Consider the following 20,725-nt stretch of genomic DNA (forward strand, 5'->3'; position numbering starts at 1 on the left):
GTTTCACATACAACAGTGGAGCCGCCGTTATTTCCTGGCGCGCTACTTGCCTTCAAATTTCATTGGTAAAGACGGTGTTAGAGCGAAAAGTCAAATACGATTTTTTACTAGCCTGACAGGGGTCCTGACAGGCGGAAAAAACAAGCGAGACATTTTTTACCCAGCTAGGACCAGTGTTTTAATTAATAAAAAAATCTCAGCAAACTAGATATTTAGAAACGTTCCAGCTAGTTAACCGTCTAATGTATTTAGTTCCCAGCCAGCTCTATTCCGACCTGCAGAGCGGGTTTTTAGTCGAGCGGCCCCATCAGGTACTCCTGAATTATGAGAAGGCTATATAACAATTATTCCATGAGACCGCGTTGGATATGAAGTGATAAATAACCAACGAGCGCGTAGCGCGAGTTGGTTATGATCACTTCATATCCAACAAGGTCGAATGGAATAATTGTTTTAGTATATTCTCAAATCGGGTGTTTGCCGCCGATTTTTATTTCAACAATTTTACAAAGCGGTCAAAAGAGCATACAACTTCCGGTCACACGCGCGCCGTGGTCACCTGATTATTACATTACTGGATGAGCTGAATGAAATTTGACAGCTACACAAACGACAAACTCTGGTCAACTCTTAACGAAAATCAACCTTGAAATATTCAACCGTTCAAATGCAAGGGAAAAAGACGGCTTCGGAAGCTTTCAAGTGGTTAAATAGTGTTCAAAGTTCAGGAAGATTTTCCTAATTCTCCGCCTCCGTAATAGTTGTGAACTTGGACATTGCAGTCGAAGAAAACCTGCGGAAAGCTTCTTCGCTCGCTTTGCCGAACCTCGGTATTTACGAACTGATTTTGGACTGAAACTTTCCCTTCACTTTGAGGTTGCCGTTCTTGCTAGCCATAGCATTCGTTTTCTTTCTCAGCTGCAGAGATACCAGTGCATGGGGAAGCTTCAGAGGCTCCGGCTGAGACAAAATCACTGAGAACGTGTGACATCTTCTTCTGCTGTTCTCATATGGATGGGCGATCATTAACTCAAAATACTCGACACCTTGTGGCGTTGTTCTTAGGGAGAGCATTCCAGGGTTCAACTGCCGAAGATTTTCTATTCCTCGTCGTCCGAAGAAACGGGTGAGACAAAACCATGCCGTTCTCTGTAGTTGGGCTGGATTTTGACTGTCGGCCGGCCCAAGTTCGCCGCTTTCAAAGAGCCTCTGGATTTGATCTTTTGACACTGCTTTCTTGTGGGCAATTCCAGCTATTTTACCCGTCTTTCTGAGATCCTTTACAAAGGCATCGAAAATTTTATTGCCTTCGGTAAACACAGGGTCGGAGATGATAGAAAAAGACTTGTTGTTCGGTGGCGAGCGAAGAAAGCGATCTATGGCGGCTCGAATGGACTTCGTGGATGTGTTTTTGTAATACGTGCCGTCGTTCTTCCTTGCGGAGGTGTAGATTCATTTAGCTCCTCTTTGGACATGTCTTCAATTCGTTTCGAAAATTTTGAGGCAACAGTACTTGACAGCCATTCTGTAAATAACAAGGTAAGAATTTTTGGCGTTGTTTCGCAGTTATAAAATTATCAAAATATCGACAGTGAACGTAAACAATTGTTGCTAGTTTTTGAGTAAAACTCCCAGATACGTACCATTAAATATGTTCATGCCGAACTTTGTGGCTTTCTTCGTTTTTTCTGGAACAGCATTGTCTAGTATCTCTTGAAGTTTTGTGGGAGACAGCTCCTGAAACCTGCCAGTATCGGGCATTATGGAGAGCTGAAGTTAAAAACTTCGTGCGGAAAATTTTTAAACTTGGCGCACTATTTTCCATATTAGGTAAAACTCCGACTAATGGCTCATAGTCGGAGTTTTTGAGCCAATTAGAGAGCTAGAAATGCAATAGTCGGAGCTGAGAATATACTAATATGAGATTGTTTGTGGTGACAAGAAACTTTTACAAAGGTTAGCGAGAGTCTGCTGTGAAGGAAAAGTTGTTTTAGATGAAGTACTTTAACCAAGAGCTACCGGCCGCGAAACATTGCCTGGTATAACATGCCGTAAAATAAATACGCCTTGGGTCGTATTTGTTACAGTTAGCGTTGCAGGAAGTAAAATCGACTTTCACTTCTCGCAGTGATTGCGGTGACAACACTGAAATGGGAGGCATGTTTAAAAAGAGTATGCGGGAAAGTTAGCACGGCTCACCGTTGCCACTTGCATAAAGTTTTTGTTATGTCCGACAATGTTTGACTTCTTTTTGACTGCTTCTGATGGCTTTGGCTTGCAATGTACAAATCAATCCAAGGAGGTCTGGTCAGTTGGAGTAACTGTTATCACGAAACGAAAGTCGAACGTCCCGCCTCGTTGTGTAATGATTGACCAGTTCCAAGGTAAGCTCAGAACATTGTCTGAAATAGTTATTCTACAAATCCAGTCGTCAGCGAGATAATAAGACCCGACTTGGCTATTCCATTCAACAAATTACTGAATTACTTATTATTATTATTATTATTATTATTATTATTATTATTATTATTATTATTATTATTATTATTATTATTATTATTACAAATTTCTTATTCCATTCAACAAATTACTGAATAAGATGTTGGCTCGTTGGCTATTAACTGAAATGTTCTGTACCCGTTATGTTGAAAAAAAAAACTTGTAATTCCCTCAATTTTAATTCGTTCAAGAACTCTGCCTTAAATGAACAAAGTGTCCGAAAGCTTATGAATGAAAGGTCCAGCAGCTGCGTAAACCACAAAATTCAGGCAGTACTGAGCATAGAAAAACGAACAAAGAGCTGAAAATATAGTAAACAGCGCTCTTGTGGAAGATTATACGACAACTGACCAGACGCGAAAAGAAATACAAACGAATTGGACCAGTCAGAGATGACAACAACACGTTAGTCTACCATGACTTCCAAAAATCATCTTTCATGAATTCGTCCTTTGCCACAATGAGCGGCCACTGTTTGATAGAAAGTGCCTTCACTGCAGAAAGCTCAATTGTTTTGAAAAAGGTTGTCGTTCTTATCATGTGGGAAGAAACAACAGGAACTCAACGAGGTTTCGGTGGACAACAGTCAGTTCGCAGACACACGTTAATGAAATTTCACTTGAGTTCCCTGCCGAACAAGACGAAGATGACTTGTTTGTCTTTGATGCGGCTACTGAATTCTCTAAGTCAAGACCAAGTCGAGAAATTTACTACACGATGCCGGGAAATCGATGGCAAACAAATCGAGCTGGAAATTGGCACTTGCGTTAAATGACACTGGATTTGTTCAGGCCGTGGTAAAGAAATTGACCAGTATAGGTTGCCCAGGAAAGAGACACATTCACTACACTGCGTACTGTAAATTTCTACTGCCATTTGAAGTCTACGCGCTATTACCTGGAATTTTGTTTGTTGACAAATCGATGATATCGCCGTTTGGTCTCCTGGATTTTTGATGCTTGTGTTTCATACGATTACACCGTATATAAAGGTACAATGGTTTATTTACAAAGATTTATTTGAAGGCCGACTTGGCGATTTACCTGTTGTGTACAAGATGAGACTCTGGCCAATCTTACTCCTATTCTCAGACCACCGCGTCAAGTAACCCTTGTAACGAAAGAGACTTTCAAAAGAGAACTCAATAGGCTCGTTAAAATTAAAGCGATCACACCCGTGTCCCAGCCGACCGAATGGGTCTTGCAAATGGTAGCTGCGAAGACGAAAGATAGCAGCATCGGCATGTAAATTGATCTAATGCACTTGCGTTCAAAAGAAGACCACACCATCACATGAGAACCTTTGACGATGTTGCCTTGCCCACTCTTTATAAAAGGAGCAGTTTCTGGCAGATTGAGCTAGATTATGAATCATCGTCGGCTGCTCACCACATTCAGCACTCCTTTTGGGAGGTTCATGCTCCTACGCATGCCACTTGGTATCACTTCCACATCATAGATCTTCCAGCATCCGGTGGAAGAACTGTTTTGTGGTTACCCTTGTGCTGTAATCGTGGATGACGTGCTGGTATGGGCAAAGGAACAGTGAAATACGATGCCAATATTAAGAAAATACTGCAGAGACCGCAAGAACTCAATTTAAAGCTGAGTCCGAATAATAATAAATTCCGCCTCGATCAAATGTGTCGGTCATCTGTTCACGAAAGGTAGTCGCAAGCCTGATGAAGCTAAAGCTACAGCAGGAAAAAACACGCCGACTCCTGACATCCGCCGATTTCTTGGCATGATTAATTATTTTCACAAGTTTTTCAGCAATTTTAGTGAGAGGACAGAGCCACTACGCAAATTGCTACAAAGCGACAAATACTGGAGTTTGGAGGGAACTCAGCAACAAGCTTTTGAAGACCTCAAGACAGACATCAAGCAATCACCAGTTTTACGACTCTTCAAAGTATATCACCCTGTCTGTTGACGCCTCTAAGAATGGTCTTGGTTGTGCATGCTTCAGGATGAGAACACTGTGGCCTATACGTCCGCGCCCTTACGGAGGCTGAAGAGCGCGGGATATTTTCTATTGACCTTCCATGACGTTTGATATTGAGTGTACAGTAGTCTCGTGTAAGCCTTGCAACAGTAGCAAACCTCACCAGCTGAAAGAGCTGCATCTTGTTCACCCGATTCCAGATCTCCGTGATCTCTTTTGAGAGTAGGCATATTTGATTGGAATGGAATGCAATACTTATACTTGTTAACTCCTACTCCGATTGGTTTAAAATGAATACTCTCTGCGATTTGCTGCTGTTACTGTTGTTGAGAAGATTAAGATTCCCTTTAATGTTCACGGGATTCCCAGTAAGCTGTTGAAAGACCACAATTTGAAGTTACAATGGACCCTCTCTTCCCTCAGTCAAATAGCTTGGTCGAAAATTCATCTAAACAAGTCAAAAAGCTCTTTGAAAAATACAAGAAGGATGGCTTTGACCTTTTGCTTGGCCTGCTCGACCTCAGGAATGATCCATGATATCAAATCCTCAACGACTGGTGTCCAGACGAACCAGATGTGTCCCTCCCGTTGCAGACGAAGTCCTTACTCTCCAAGCAATTGGAATCTAATAAATGATTCAGCAAGCTCTGAGTGTAACCATGCTGCTGAGGTAATTTCACAGAAAATACCGCTGAGGTAATTCAGCGACCACTTTTAGTTAACTCTAAACATACCAGAAAGGACTTGTGCGATAGGAGACAAATAAGACACGCACAAAAGCCAATTACCCACTTCCTTATTTTATTGTATCTAACGCAATGATGTTAGCTCCCTTGTACAGGGCTATTCTGCAATCTGATTGGATTCAGCGCTAAGATTGGTAATAGAGGACGTGGCTGCTCAAGGAGTGATGTAACAATAACCTGCAGTATGGAGGATGTTTGTCATATGAACCTAGTTTAAAGGGGCACTGTCACGGCGATGTTTCTGCATTCTGGTCAAAACTGCTCAAATTTTGGACAAAGAACCTTTTTTTTTTCTAACATGAAATTGCTATTAGAGCACCAGGAAGAAATTATTAGGGGATTTCACTGAGAAAGAACAAACTGTAATTAGGTTTTAGTGACTTTTGTACAATACAGAAGGAAAACTTGAACAAATTGGCAATATTTTTTCCATCCAAACCATTCGCAGCCAAACATAACTAATAGTAGTTTCTGTGCCCTAGTAGGGTTATTGTTAACAATACTGAACCATTATTTTGACGATTTCATTGATTAAAATATATTTTTGGCTTTTCAATTGGTATTGGGTCTTTGTCTAACGCACATGCCATGTACATGTAGTTTCTCGCTTAAGTTCTGTCTCTGACAATGATGATACATTTTCATTCTTCTGGAATCCAAACTTTTCCATGCCCAAATATGTTATGTCAGTATCACGCTGTTCTGCAATGTTGTCTCTGGCATTGTTGGAGTGGTCCCTGGTTTTCTTCGAATACATCCGCGACACGGCTTGGGGAATTTACTTTCTTCAATGGCCGCCACAATAGAGTTTAACACACTTGAGACAATGCACAAACACAAAATGAGGTAAAATGTGTAGAATATGCCAGTAAAAACTGCAAAAGGTGGTTTCGCTCCGACAGCAGTATCCTTTTTCGCTTCATAATTTCGTGAGATGTTAATAGATAATTTCCTTATTCTTTGGGATTTGACAGGTACGTAGTCTCCAAAACCAATTGTGGTTAATGTTATGAACCAGAAATACACTCCTTCAACCAGGCTCCAATTGAAAACAGGCATCATCAACGATCCATTAACCACGATGAGCAAGGCCATTAAAGACACTAGGAACACAGCACTTTTTGTTTGCATTCGGTTTGGTTCAGGCCTCTTCAGAAGTTTCGTCTCAAACTTCTCAATGACTTTGTTGACACCTTTGGTTATAAGTTCGCCGATGGATTTGAACGCGAGCATTGTGACTGGGATCCCTAGTAAACCAACGAAGATGCACAATAACTGGCCATTAGATGTTTGAGGAGTGATGTACCCATAACCTGTGAAGAAAAGATGGGCGAAAAACTAATGATTATACGGTTTCATATTTGCAGGAAAGACGAGAGTGTGGCAAAAGAGACAATCAGTAGGATGAGTGAAAGTTGACCGTACCATTTCCTGAATTTCTTCAAGGCTACACGTTATTTCCATTAAAGAAATTTAAAGGGGCGGTGTCGCGAGGAGTATCCCGGCTTTCGGTAAAAGTAAAAGCATTCTCAAAATTTAAATTTCAATGCCTTGTTCCTACTCGATTAGATTAAATGAATTTCATGAATTTTTGAAGAAAGCTCCATAAGCTGACAATCTATTGTTTTTTCTTCTAATCGGTTAAAAATAAAAAGCAAATGAAAGCTCTGGTGCGTGCAACAAAGTGATCAACCAAATAATAGAAATTTTAAAAGTTTCTGTTGACCACGTCTCAGCTTGCAATAACTAATGAAAGTTTGAAGCTTTCTGATATTTCATCTAGAGCCTGCAGTGCGTCTGATTATGTCTCGTTGTTTGTCAACCTATCTAGTATAAAGACCTACAAAGACAGGCACAAGATGGATCAGGTTATGGCCTACGCGAACTATCATTTGGTCTCAAACAAACAGAACCAATAAACTCGTTCGCCTAGACCAAAAATCTGTAATGTGCGCGTGGTCTTACAAAATTCGTCTGACATAAGACGAAAAAAAAAAGACCCCATGACCCGGACTCACCGCAAATTTTTGTCTTGAGACGGATTGTGCACCTACAGCATTACTCTAATTTTTCAAACAAATTTCTTACCTATGGTAGTCGAAGCTTGAAACACGAACCTCACTGCCTTGATATAAGTCCACTGCACTTTAGGCTCGCCCAAAGCTTCATACGCTACATTAGAGAAGTTATTAAACTCTTCGATGGACATGTTGTATTTAGATGCCATGGACTCGTACAGCGAGCGTAACATCTCGTATTTTACTTCAGCGTCGTCCTTTTCCGTGTACTCCACCAAAACAAATAGCCAAGAACTCAAAGTGGTGGTTATTAAAAAGAGAGCGAAGCGAAGAAGCACTTTTTTGAGCAGCGTGTCCATCTGTGAGACTAGTCAAACTGTGTCCAAAGTCAATGGTAAAGAAGATGCACTGCTCCTCGCAGCGGGTCAATCTTCTAGACTTCAAACCTACAGCAGCCAAAAAGCACCCTTGTGTTATACCATATGTTTAGTGTCGTTGCATTTCTAATGAACATAATCCACAGCGGACGTTGCATAGAAAAAAAAACTCTCAAATTATGGAAACTTATTTTCTGAATTGGAAACTTAAAAAAAAAAAAGATTTTGATCTGTGCAATCGAATTGTTTGCTTTTCTCGAGTTCACCAGTTATTAGTCGGTAACTTTCCAACATTGAATTAATACCCAACTTTTAAGATTCAAGGTTTACAAGAAACCTCAATTTAAAGAACCTATATATATAACAAAGTCCTCGGTATAACTAGCGATATTCTCCAGCCAGGCCTTTTTAAAATGTATGGAGCAGAACCTCGATAAAACGAACCAATTTGGCACTTCGTTAAAGTGCTACTACGATCAAATTTTCGAATACCTTTTATTTGCGGTTGATTGGTAGTTTATGTCCTAAAGTACATGATCTCCAAGTTATATCCTCTTAAGATGAAGGAAAGTGCGATTTTTTTGCGCTCAAACTCCACGAATTTTCATCCGCCATTGAACCGCCATGTTCCTGCGGCCTGGTTACCAAAGGCAGATGGTGTCCAATGACAACAGAGGCCGGGTCACCCGGGAAAAACAAGTGACGTCAGACTCTCAACTCGAAGCCCAGGCGAGCCCTACGAGGCTAACTTCTCATACGGTTTCGAACACGTTTTCGAAAAATGTTTCGTTCTTTCAATGGTGGGAAGTCGCTGTGTTGTTCAGTGGTATAACAACTGCTCTAATCGAGCGGCAGGAATTGCGCTGCATGCGAGTCCGGCCGACAGAACGAGAGATGTGTGGGTCCAGTTTGTTGTCTTGCACGTTTTGCTATTTTCTCGGTTTAGTTCGAGGGACACTTGGGCATTCCACCCAAGTCAGTGAACACAAATTAATCCTGATCTTTTGAAAAGGGTAAGCGATCAGGAGATCGTGAACCCGAAAAATATCTCCGAAGGGGAAGGAGCGGCAAAAGGTAAGCTTATGTAAAGTGGGCGAAATGTGTGAATATTGTTTTTTATTTTTGGTGATTCCTCGATACCTTGTTCAGCACCCATACAAATAGCAGTCACAAATTTTTGATACACATTTTATATTGCGTTTCTAAAGTACTAAACTTTGATTGAACGAGTAAATAATGTAAGTGCAATTAGCTCCCGGAACTAGCTTTTCCCTCCGAAGCATTTTCAAAACATCTCAGTGCGATAAGAGTAAGCTTGTGTTTACTTTGCTTGTGCAAAAGCTTGTGGCAAAAACTGTGCAAACAAACGCGAAGAAAACCACTTTAATTATCCATTTTCACTCAGCTTTTGATAAGGTGGTCTTTGGCGTTTACAAAAGGGTTCCTTCTTTCTTTTAAGTGGTTTTCTTGAAGAAATAGTTTGAATTTTTGGTTTAAGAAAGGTTTTAAGAGCGGTTGTCAGTAACTTTCGAGAATCCGGCGACAGAAGCGAAAATTCGATTTTTTTTTTATTTGCCCCCAAAGACCCTTTTGGTGAACTATTTTCAAAAATAATATTCAAAAGTTCCAGCGAATTTTTATTTTGGCAAAAATTGGGAAAGTTCGAAATCGGCCAAAGCGCGACCGATGGCCCGATTGAAATTATGCAAATTGCTACATTTTTAAAACTCTCGTTCAAGACAAGGTAGCGTTTTCACGAGTTGACACTTTCACAATCGTTTTTACATCCCTTGTGCTTGCTTCTAAACTATATTTTATCTCCACCTGAACATTCTTTCATTTAAAGTTGCCCACGTAAAGAATACAATGTTTGCTATTCCTTAGATAGAGTGATTTTTGCCATATTTCAGATGACCATATCATCAAGGGTATACAAATATACTGGTAATGAAATCACTTTTTTGAACGGGCAATTGTTCTTATTTATCATGTTAAAATATTTAGTTTGGCCCGTGAAAAGCGAGCGCGCTATGTCGAGATGTGTGAAATGCACTTTGACACAATTCGCCATTTCAGTACTTCATGTTCCTCCTGTTACTTTACACTTATTAATACACTTCACGGAAGCTTTTAGATAAAAGCCAAGGTCTCTGTGTTCATTTCATGCCTTTATACACGTAAATAACTAGCTTCAAACCTGAGTGCTCCCCATATTAGCATTAGGTTATCAAATGATTCCTCTCAGGTAAAATTTTCGAGTTTATATTGAGCCGTTCAAGCGAGTTCGCAGGGAAATAACTTGAAATCAGTGAAATTAATACCCTGTCTCTCATATCATGCTACACTTCTAAACTACCGTTATTATTAAGCTAGAAAGTGTAAATGCTCCCTTTTTACGTGACCTAAAACAGAATTTGCCTAAAATATTACGAATAAAGTCCACCACAAGAAAAAACTGAAAAAATCGCGCACCGACGTAAATGTAAACATCAGCCGTTTCTCGACTTGCCACATGGATGAAACGCGTCCGTTATTTTACCTCTGTATACATTTATGATCAGAAAGTAGAAACGAAAAATCTTCTCTATGCCCATCTGTATAAATGCACTCGCCAATCAGGCTTTGATTTTCTGTATGTTTGTCGAAAATACTGAAGAATAGTGCAACATAATAATTTGTTACTGACTACTTGACTCATTCAATCACAACCGGATACATGTAACACGACTGGAAACTAGATATAAAGAAATGCTCTTACTTGTCTGCAATCGTTACTCACATTATATCTGGCGATATCACATCCCCGAGGCAAGGCTGAAACTGATTGTCTCAAAATCCGCATATTAGAGATTCAAAGTTTTGAACAACGCAACAACTTTCATTGCGTGACAAGTGAAATGTGATACACAAGCGCGCGAAAAGCACCGGAATAAACAATGTCAAGATTCGCCCTTGTGATGACAGTGCGAAAATGATTTTTGAAATTACAAGAAGAAATTGAGGCAAGTCAAGGTCTGCAAGGTATATTTAATGGACTGAAACAATAATCATGTAGTTTTCCTCTTCTGAGATTCACTCTGTATTGTCTGTGCCGGATTCTCATCAATAAAATAACATTACAGGAAAAGTAAAACCGAAATTAATTTAAATCAAGTTAACAAATTAAGACCCTTTTTCGCTCTCATTTCCTGCCTCCCCCCTCCCCTCCCCCTCTCCCTCAACCTCCTTCAAATACGCGAACAAAATTTATTATTCAGCGCTCGCCCATGAAAAACGCCTGCACTGCAGGCTAACCCCACCTCGGCAAGGTCAAATTTCCCACCCCCGGGAAGGCCTTACCCGGTCAAATTCCCCAATCCCGGGCACAGAAAATGGTGAAATGCCCGGGGTTTGCCCGGGGGGGGGGGGGGATGTTGAAGTTTCGATTTGATCGGCGCATAATAAGGACGTTCACCATGAATGGAACGAAAAAAAGACTTCTTTTTAGGTTAACTTGTTAAACCTAGCTTTAATGTCTGTTTGAGATGAGTCACTGATGGCGATAAAATGTTAACTGGAAATACACAACATTATTCTGCATTATTGCTTACGGAAGGGCTGATCATTTTAAGATAAGAGTTTAACCTTAATTTATTTTCTAGCGCGCATTAGTGTCAAAGGATGAGGGGCACGACTGGTATTTCTCAGATTTTCGTGTTCGGTCTAAAAGACGGTGTTATCTCTTACGGGCCGTCACTGTGTAAGTCTGACGTTGTCATTGTTAAATCCTCCTAGCGTGCTCCAGAGTATCCACCATACGAACAGCCTTTGACAAGGCCAGTGAGAGTATCTTTTGAACCTGTGTACCATAGTCCAGTGATTGTTCAATTTATAGTGGTTTTTATATGGCATGGTTGAAGATATAACTTAATTACGAGTTCCTCTTGGATTGGGTTAACCCACAGTACATGCATTGACAATGACAACGATTCTTTGCTGTTCATTCCTCGGTCTCCCTTCGTCGTTAAAGGTTTCTGACTGTTGCAGTTCACACGAAGGCCTTACTTCTCTCGGTGGTGAGAGCATATAAAGACGAACGGAAAGTTTCAATCGTAAATCATAATTCCTGGAATAAAGTCAAGTAATGCATAGCAGTGGATTTCTGTTTAAAAAAAAAGGGAAAGTCAGAGAAAGAAATAAAATGTCCTTTCATGCTCTCAGTTTCACTCAAATGAAAACACTTTACCTGCACTAGCAACAACACTATTTCGTCCTGAATTTCTTTATAGGCCCGATCTTTTGTGCCTTTATAGGTGCGAGCGAACGTCCTTTTTGCATTGATTAAGCGTTGTAACACATCTTGCGCATTTTTGAGCTTGATCCGCACGGAGAGGTGCCATGGCGAAAAAAAAACTTCACTCTCCTCCAAACTTTTTGTTTGAGGATAGTATTGAAATACCGCATTGAGGTTTCGAAAGCTCTCGATTTGTTTACTTTCATTTCAGTTAATTTCGGCTTTATTTTGAGGAAAATAAAGGCTGTTGTTGTTGTTGTTGATGATGACAATTCGGTACAATCCCCAGGAGGGGGGGATGGGGGGAGAGGAGGAAACATGATTTTCGTTTCAATCCGGTAATCAAATATACCTTGCAGACCTTGACTTGCCTCAATTTCTTCTTGTAATTTCAAAAATCATTTTCGCACTGTCATCACAAGGGCGAATCTTGACATTGTTTATTCCGGTGCTTTTCGCGCGCTTGTGTATCACATTTCACTTGTCACGCAATGAAAGTTGTTGCGTTGTTCAAAACTTTGAATCTCTAATATGCGGATTTTGAGACAATCAGTTTCAGCCTTGCCTCGGGGATGTGATATCGCCAGATATAATGTGAGTAACGATTGCAGACAAGTAAGAGCATTTCTTTATATCTAGTTTCCAGTCGTGTTACATGTATCCGGTTGTGATTGAATGAGTCAAGTAGTCAGTAACAAATTATTATGTTGCACTATTCTTCAGTATTTTCGACAAACATACAGAAAATCAAAGCCTGATTGGCGAGTGCATTTATACAGATGGGCATAGAGAAGATTTTTCGTTTCTACTTTCTGATCATAAATGTATACAGAGGTAAAATAACGGACGCGTTTCATCCATGTGGCAAGTCGAGAAACGGCTGATGTTTACATTTACGTCGGTGCGCGATTTTTTCAGTTTTTTCTTGTGGTGGACTTTATTCGTAATATTTTAGGCAAATTCTGTTTTAGGTCACGTAAAAAGGGAGCATTTACACTTTCTAGCTTAATAATAACGGTAGTTTAGAAGTGTAGCATGATATGAGAGACAGGGTATTAATTTCACTGATTTCAAGTTATTTCCCTGCGAACTCGCTTGAACGGCTCAATATAAACTCGAAAATTTTACCTGAAAGGAATCATTTGATAACCTAATGCTAATATGGGGAGCACTCAGGTTTGAAGCTAGTTATTTACGTGTATAAAGGCATGAAATGAACACAGAGACCTTGGCTTTTATCTAAAAGCTTCCGTGAAGTGTATTAATAAGTGTAAAGTAACAGGAGGAACATGAAGTACTGAAATGGCGAATTGTGTCAAAGTGCATTTCACACATCTCGACATAGCGCGCTCGCTTTTCACGGGCCAAACTAAATATTTTAACATGATAAATAAGAACAATTGCCCGTTCAAAAAAGTGATTTCATTACCAGTATATTTGTATACCCTTGATGATATGGTCATCTGAAATATGGCAAAAATCACTCTATCTAAGGAATAGCAAACATTGTATTCTTTACGTGGGCAACTTTAAATGAAAGAATGTTCAGGTGGAGATAAAATATAGTTTAGAAGCAAGCACAAGGGATGTAAAAACGATTGTGAAAGTGTCAACTCGTGAAAACGCTACCTTGTCTTGAACGAGAGTTTTAAAAATGTAGCAATTTGCATAATTTCAATCGGGCCATCGGTCGCGCTTTGGCCGATTTCGAACTTTCCCAATTTTTGCCAAAATAAAAATTCGCTGGAACTTTTGAATATTATTTTTGAAAATAGTTCACCAAAAGGGTCTTTGGGGGCAAATAAAAAAAAAAACGAATTTTCGCTTCTGTCGCCGGATTCTCGAAAGTTACTGACAACCGCTCTTAAGAAAACCTCACATTCAGTTGTTTCTTATCAATTAGATTCAATTGGTAATGTATTTTAAATTTTGATTTTTTTTTCAGACGCTGAGTTGCAACAACGTCAAAAACCAGCTCTTACTATTAAATACAGGCCAAAACAAGCCTTGCAGAGCACAACACGTGAAAAATGTGGACAGCCAAGAATAGGCCAGTGCTCCTCCTTATACTACCAGTTGAAGAGCACTGACCTTTCTCAAGGGCTTTTCTTGATCTTTTGTCATCAACCACCAGTTGACAAATAGAATCAATAAAAGAACTGTTTTCTCTTCATTCATCATGCCTCCTCTTTGTAATTCTTTCCATTACATAGGCTTCTGTTTTAGGGAATGGTCAGAAATTAGTGGGGAGGGGGGGGGGGGGAGTGAGGTGGAGATTTTAAATTGAGCAATGAAAATGATGTGACCCTCCATAGCGATGCAAATGAAATTTCATGACCCTCCCCCTGAACAGGTAATACAATGTCGTTCAAATACCAGAAAAAGAAAACACGAATGGAGGCAAACTGTAAGTTACTTACTGGAACCATTTTGCCCCAACATAATTCAAATCATCTATAGAGCCCATTGGCATCATATAACTCCATTATGCTACACATTTCCTTTACATTAATATTTTAATACTCAATACTTGTCTTGCTTTTGTTAAATAATGACTTAAATTAACAAATTTTATTTTGTCTTTTTTATATAACTCGCTCTCCCTGTCATACTATAAATTATGATTACAAGAGCATAAATTTATGTGACCCTCTGTTTTCACTGCTTATTCTTTCATGACACTCCACCTCCCCCCTACCCACCCCCTGCTCCCTGCTAATAGGGAGCTGAGGCACAGACATTCCTGAGCCATGTATAGCAACCAGAACTCAAATGTTTTCTTTTTTGGTGTGGTTTTAAATAAATACTAATTTGAATATAAACAATATTAATATAGTAGCCACTTTGGAATAAGGTTTATGGTTCATTGTCTGCAGTACATTAATTTTATTTTTATGTTCATTTGAAAAAGAGTGCCAGAATCTTGTTTCACCAATAAATTTGTTGTTGTACAAATGAAATTGAATCTACATTTTCTAAGAATAAACACTGATCAAGAAGAACAACCTTGAGAAAAAAATCAAAGGTGGCTCACAACAGTCTCAACTTTACTACATTTTGGTAGCATGCATTTGCCCATCTCTCACTGCACCGAAAGTGAAAGTAACAAGAACTGTTACCACAGCAACAGTGTATCAAACTCATCAAGACTTGCTTGGGGGTTTGCCCTTAGACATGTAGGACAAAGGATGTTTGTTGTTAGGTTGATTTGACCCTTCATTAGAATAAGCAAAAAAATTTCAATTAATACCTGAATCACAAACTTTAACTCCCAAGAATATTGTTTTCAATGTATATTTGCAAAATTCCTACTTTTCCTCCCCTCATTTGCCTAGGTGGATGCTTGTTACCAGAAAGCATGCCTTAATAAATTTTCATTTATAAAGCTAGTCATTTCTTAAGTGCGTTAAGGCATCCAGTGCAGCGGTGTTTAACCTGATGTGAGCCACCTTAAAAAAAAAATATATGTACACAGAAAAGACTGTTAATACTATAATTTACATTGTTCATGATGGTGCAAGGGAAGAAAACAAATCATTGCAAATTGTTGTTGCCTTGCAAATTTATTTGTTTATTGATTACTGTACTTATTCAAATCTGGATACAATGATGTCCATGCAGCACCAGCACTCTCCAGGCTTGGTAAGTCGCTCAAGGAAGCAATTTGAACATTTGCACCTGAGAAAATATTGAACCAAGAGGAAACTTAGCATCAATTACAAGGAAACGATCAGCTTAAATTCAAGCCATTGTACAGAGCTTTTCACTACAATATATATTCTTTTTCCATGGTAAAAAAGTGCAAAAACAGTAAGCTTACTCGGAACCGAAACTTAACTGTGCACTCTAATTTAACACCAAGGCAAACTTTCGAAAGCAAAGCTAAAAACCTAAACTTGACTTCGATTTCAATTCAACTGAGTCTCCGGTAGCCTCCCTCCGGGGAATGAACTGGCTAGTAGTCAAGAGAAATTGTTGAGGATTCTCAGGCACTACACTTTTAAAGCTTGGCTGTTTTGTTAATACAGCAAATAACACATCTAAATATCAATCTCTATCTCTAATATCTTACCCGAGAGATGAACGACTCAGCAAAGTCTGCTCTTCCTTCTCTTGTAGCAAAAGCGCTAGCTGCTGAACTTATTCGGCTGCCTCTTCTTCAGACGGAACTAGCTCTACAGCGTCAGGACTTCTTATTTGCCTATATCATGCGAAGACGATCCAGGAGAGCTTTCTGTGGTCAAAACAGCTCTGAAATTCGTCGCCAGAAGGAGGACTGCAGCACTCGCTCGATAAGCGAGTTGAGAGTATTACGTCACGACAAAAACACAATAGGTTTGAATAAAAATACCGCAACTCCAATCACTTTCATACCGCGGGCTCACTGGAACATAAATTCATAATGGCGGACTCGAAAACACCACTTTTCAAGGCTCAATATTTTCAATTTACGGGGCCCAAACTTCATTTCAGTGACCAAGACAGGTACAGCCACATCGGATAAGCTGTAAAGAACGTATTTTTGTTTCATACGTGACATGAAGTTTTGATCGTAGTAGCACTTTAAATCGAGGTTCTACTGTACTAGCTTTGATACGTACCTTATCATTGTCGTATAGCAATTCATTATTTACTCGCACTTTTACCACCATACGGACTTTACCGGCTGCGGCGGATATCTTGAATTTATTCTATGAATGCTCGGTCGCAGAAAGTCGAATTTAAAGATTTTCAAGAAAGGAACCTCTCTTGGCTGTGATGTACCAATTAATTATCGTAAGGTGCAAATGGAAAGTCAATTAACTCAAGTTAAACAGCATTCTGCTCTTGAGGTGGTATCTCAAACATGGCTGACTTTGCCTGAATTTCTATTGCCTTCAAATATTTGACCCCAATAGAGTTGCCACTCGTAAATAAATAACAGTAGGCTTAGGTGTTGTCTGAAGTAATTGGAAGTTTTTAAAGAAGAACATTCATCATTTATGACAAAAACCGCTGTGAATTAACAATAGCTGTGAATATTTAACTGCTTCCTTTATCTAAAAGCGGGTAGGTTTTGTGAGACACACGTAGTGATAAACCGATTCTAACGTTTCAACCAATTAAATAACGCCGTTCTTAGGATGAGAAAAACAGCTGCCACTTACTGCTCAAGTTCCCTAGGTTACTTTTCTTGCTTTTCTGACGTTAAAAGATGCTATATGATAAACGAAAGAAGAAGGCTCGATGCATGCGTAATTAAAAGAATTACCTGAATGCTTTTCCTTCCAATACACATACTCGAAGTTTGGACTTTCAAATTAGCCTACATTTACATAATTCAACTGCCGACAATTATGGCAAAAACAACAATTATAAATTGTACCTAAAGAACTTTCAGTTTTCTATATCAAGAGAGCAATGCTCAAATGTTGGTCTGGTATAATACTACGAGAACACTATCTATTGAAAACCCTTCAATATTGAACTGTAGAGACAGAGAAAATTATTCCTATCGTTTTGATTTCATTTTTAATTATTAAAGAAAAGATTTTGTTTACTTTAGCAACTAGGAAAATGTTTGGACTTTAGATAATTTTTCGTAAACCTGACGATTTCTTGGAACATTTCAGATGCTATGCTTTTCTTGAAATTTTGGACGTAACACTCTGACACTCTGACTTGCTTTAATTATAAATATATATAGACAGATAGGCTAGTCTATCGGCGAAGTTCCCACGTTCATAATTTAAAAGATGTGTGTAAGTTCTGATAACAATTATTCTGTGTTGAAATTTTGGACGTAACACTCTGACTAAAGTAGCAAAAAAATTTTAGAAGAAATCTCATTAGTTCGTAACGGACAATAGTTACAATTATCATTAGCAAAGTCGACGCGCATTTGACAAGCAGACAATTAAGAGTAACATAACCGGCCTCTGCTTTTAAAATGGTTAGAAAGGAAAGAAGATAAATACACCTCACACGAGATTCAAAATGAAATTATTGCCATTATGGCAAATTATGTCATCCTTGATATAGTGTCAGAAATTCGTGGTGGCTTCCTCTCTATCATATGTGACGAATACACAGATATCAGTAACAAGGAACAATCAACTATCTGCATTCGATGGGTGGACGAGCATTTTACAACATACCTGACATCGGTGCGGAGACAATAGTTTCAGCTTTAAAAGATGTGTTACTGAAACTACAGTTACCATTAGAGAACTGGAGGGGACCTGAATGCTATGATGGAGCCAGCAACAAGCTTGGCCACAGAACTGGTGTGGCGAAGAGAATCCAGGACATTCAACTGAAGGCTTATCCTACTCACTGTCATAGACATTCCCTAAGTCTAAGTGTGAAGGACATTACAAAAAACTGTAAGTTGCTATCAGACACTATGGACACTGCAAATGAAGTCGTTACCCTCATAACGTTTTCACCAAAGCGGGAAAATCTACTGGGAGAAATAAAAAAAAAACGCTTGAAGAACCCGAATCTGCAGCCAGGAGCATAATAGGTCTTTGTCCTCCTAGATAGACAGTGCGCGCGAGCAGAACTGAAGGAAGTGGTAAATTTTATAACTGGCTTTTCCAACGCTCCAAATATCTCGGCTAATTCCACTCATGTCTTTTTTAAGTTTGCAGTGAGTTGTTTGCAGCATAATAATAATATAATGTTGATAATCACCACCGGAATCTCAACCGGAAGTTGATTGTCCTGGCCTATCATTGTGTCAATAAATAAACTAAAGGTTACAAGTGAAAACGCGTACCTTTTTACGCATAATGTCCACAAATATAGTGCAATATCACCATTATGAATTGTTGAAACAGCGGAAATGCAAGACTTGAAAGCTGAGCATGAGACGAGCAAACATTCTCCCCGTTCACTGACCAATAAGCGCTCGGCGCAATCCCTGCATTTAGATTGAACAGCGGTATCCACAGGAATTGCACCGACGCGTCAGCACGATAAAATGTCACAGAAATGTTCGGCGAGGTAAATAATGAATATATTTCTTACTGCTATTCAAATCTTACAAAGAAAGCGAGTCCTCCGTTAAGAAATCGTTCAGATTCACTACAACATATGAACTGTTTCATCGTTTTATGTCTATCACTTTTACGGTTTGAACTTGCGATGCGAATGCGAATACAATAGCTTTGAAAGGTTTGATGACAGCACACACAGCACGAGGAGAATGAAATGTATAAGTGTCACTGTGGTCAATTGCTATTTTTATCTTTCAATGACAGGCCGGTGCAATCTCTGGATTTAGTCGCTAGTTTAGTTAAGGCCCTTAACTCGCAGGATAACTCCAGAGAGCTACAGTTCATGGAAATATCTTACGCCGATGATGTCGATGCTGGAATGTTAACTGCCCAGCTGGAAACTTTGAAAATGCTACTGAAGGAAGGTGATTTTTTTTATGTTTTGACGACATCGTAGTTAAAATCAAACAGTTGCCTATTCCAGAAAGAAAAATGATAAGCGAAGTTATTTCAGTATGCAAACTTTTCATAAGTACGTAACTTATGATCATCCGGGTGAGTGTAGTCCTGAGAAGGACTGTTTGTGGTGACTTTGACTGACGTTTCGACAACCTGAGCGGAAGTCATCTTCAGAGTCAAGTGAATTGTGGAACGTCAGTAGATGGTATATACGTCTCTGGTTGTTAACCTGATTGTTCAACGAAGTCCAGATGTTATTGGTCGTTTGTCAGTAAGCCGTGATGTTATTGGCTGTGAAGACTGTAAAAATTGATTGGTGCGTTTCGATCCGTCTTTTGTTAGTCAAAAAGTCATTGGGTCTATTGTTAGTAAAATGTCTATTCTATTGTTAAAATCAAACAGTTGCCTATTCCAGAAAGAAAAATGATATTGACAAATCCGGCAACAAGCGCATCTGGTGAAAGATCGTTTTCCACTGCCTGAAGATTGAAAACATGGCTTCGCTCGACAATGACACAGGAGCGATTTAGCAACCTGACAATAACAAACAGTCATAAAGAAAGAACAGAGAGACTTTCTCTTGTAGATATTGCTAACGAATTTGCCGACCGTAACGATAACAGAAAGAGAAAATTTGGTATTCTAAAGGACTCTGGTACACGGTAAATATCTGCAACTTCTTCAGCTTTTTTTTTTTTGCTTTGTTTTCATTCTGATTGATGTACCATTTATATATCGTTGTGTTGAATGCAGTGGAAGTTAAATCGTTTGGATTCTTGGTTTATTTTAGAGTTGATGTCAGTAAAGGAGATATCATTGTATGATGGTGAATTTAAAGATTGGAGAAAATAAAGTTATATCAGTTTCTATCTGGTAACAGTATAGTAATTAAGGAATTTATTGATTAATTTAAAATGCATTTCTCGGCATTTGAGAGGAGTTAAAATCAAAATTATCCGGGCAAGCATGCCCCCGGATAGTGTGATGGTATATTTCCACCCTGGTGAATAAATGAGAATGATGTATTATTCTAGAAAGTGACACAGGCCTACCCGGAAAAAAGAAATCCGAGTGCTTCTATCAGGAGTCGAACCTAAGACCTTCCGATTACTAGCTCGGATGCTCTACCACTGAGCTACAGGAGACTCGTGGGAGCTTAAAGGCCATTAAACTAGGTTTATGGGACAAACATCCTGCATACTGCTAGGATTTGAATGTCGAACGTGTGGTATATGAAAGAAATGTGATGGTATATTTCCAGCCTGGTGAATGAATGAGAATGATGATTATTCTAGACAGTGACGCACGCATACTCGGAAAAGAGAAATCCGAGTGCTCCTATCAGGAGTCGAACAAACTTCAACCTAAGACCTTCCGATTACTAGTAATCTCAATTCTCAATAATTTTGCGTTCCGTTTTCGTTGGAAT

At 39.2% G+C, this 20,725-nt stretch overlaps 1 protein-coding gene and 2 long non-coding RNA genes across 3 annotated transcripts; 1 reads left to right on the forward strand and 2 right to left on the reverse strand.

The window, feature by feature from the left end:
* Positions 1-335: 335 nt before the first annotated feature.
* LOC146472630 (uncharacterized) lies at positions 336-1,915 on the reverse strand. The gene is made up of 2 exons (XR_014866557.1): positions 1,644-1,915; positions 336-1,525 (listed from the first exon to the last, which is right to left on the reverse strand). It is a non-coding gene; the product is annotated as an uncharacterized LOC146472630 (long non-coding RNA).
* A 3,403-nt stretch (positions 1,916-5,318) lies between these two features.
* LOC146472631 (potassium channel subfamily K member 15-like) lies at positions 5,319-7,696 on the reverse strand. The gene is made up of 2 exons (XM_085119394.1): positions 7,278-7,696; positions 5,319-6,502 (listed from the first exon to the last, which is right to left on the reverse strand). Exons 1-2 carry the CDS (start codon positions 7,564-7,566, stop codon positions 5,871-5,873), a joined length of 921 nt encoding a protein of 306 aa, XP_084975520.1. The 5' UTR covers positions 7,567-7,696; the 3' UTR covers positions 5,319-5,870.
* A 3-nt stretch (positions 7,697-7,699) lies between these two features.
* Positions 7,700-20,594, forward strand: LOC146472632 (uncharacterized). Its single transcript, XR_014866561.1, has 3 exons — positions 7,700-8,048; positions 16,414-19,262; positions 20,087-20,594. It is a non-coding gene; the product is annotated as an uncharacterized LOC146472632 (long non-coding RNA).
* Positions 20,595-20,725: the final 131 nt, after the last annotated feature.

This window comes from Pavona decussata, unplaced genomic scaffold, assembly GCF_977016875.1.
Source record: "Pavona decussata unplaced genomic scaffold, jaPavDecu1.1 SCAFFOLD_98, whole genome shotgun sequence".
NCBI lineage: Eukaryota > Metazoa > Cnidaria > Anthozoa > Scleractinia > Agariciidae > Pavona > Pavona decussata.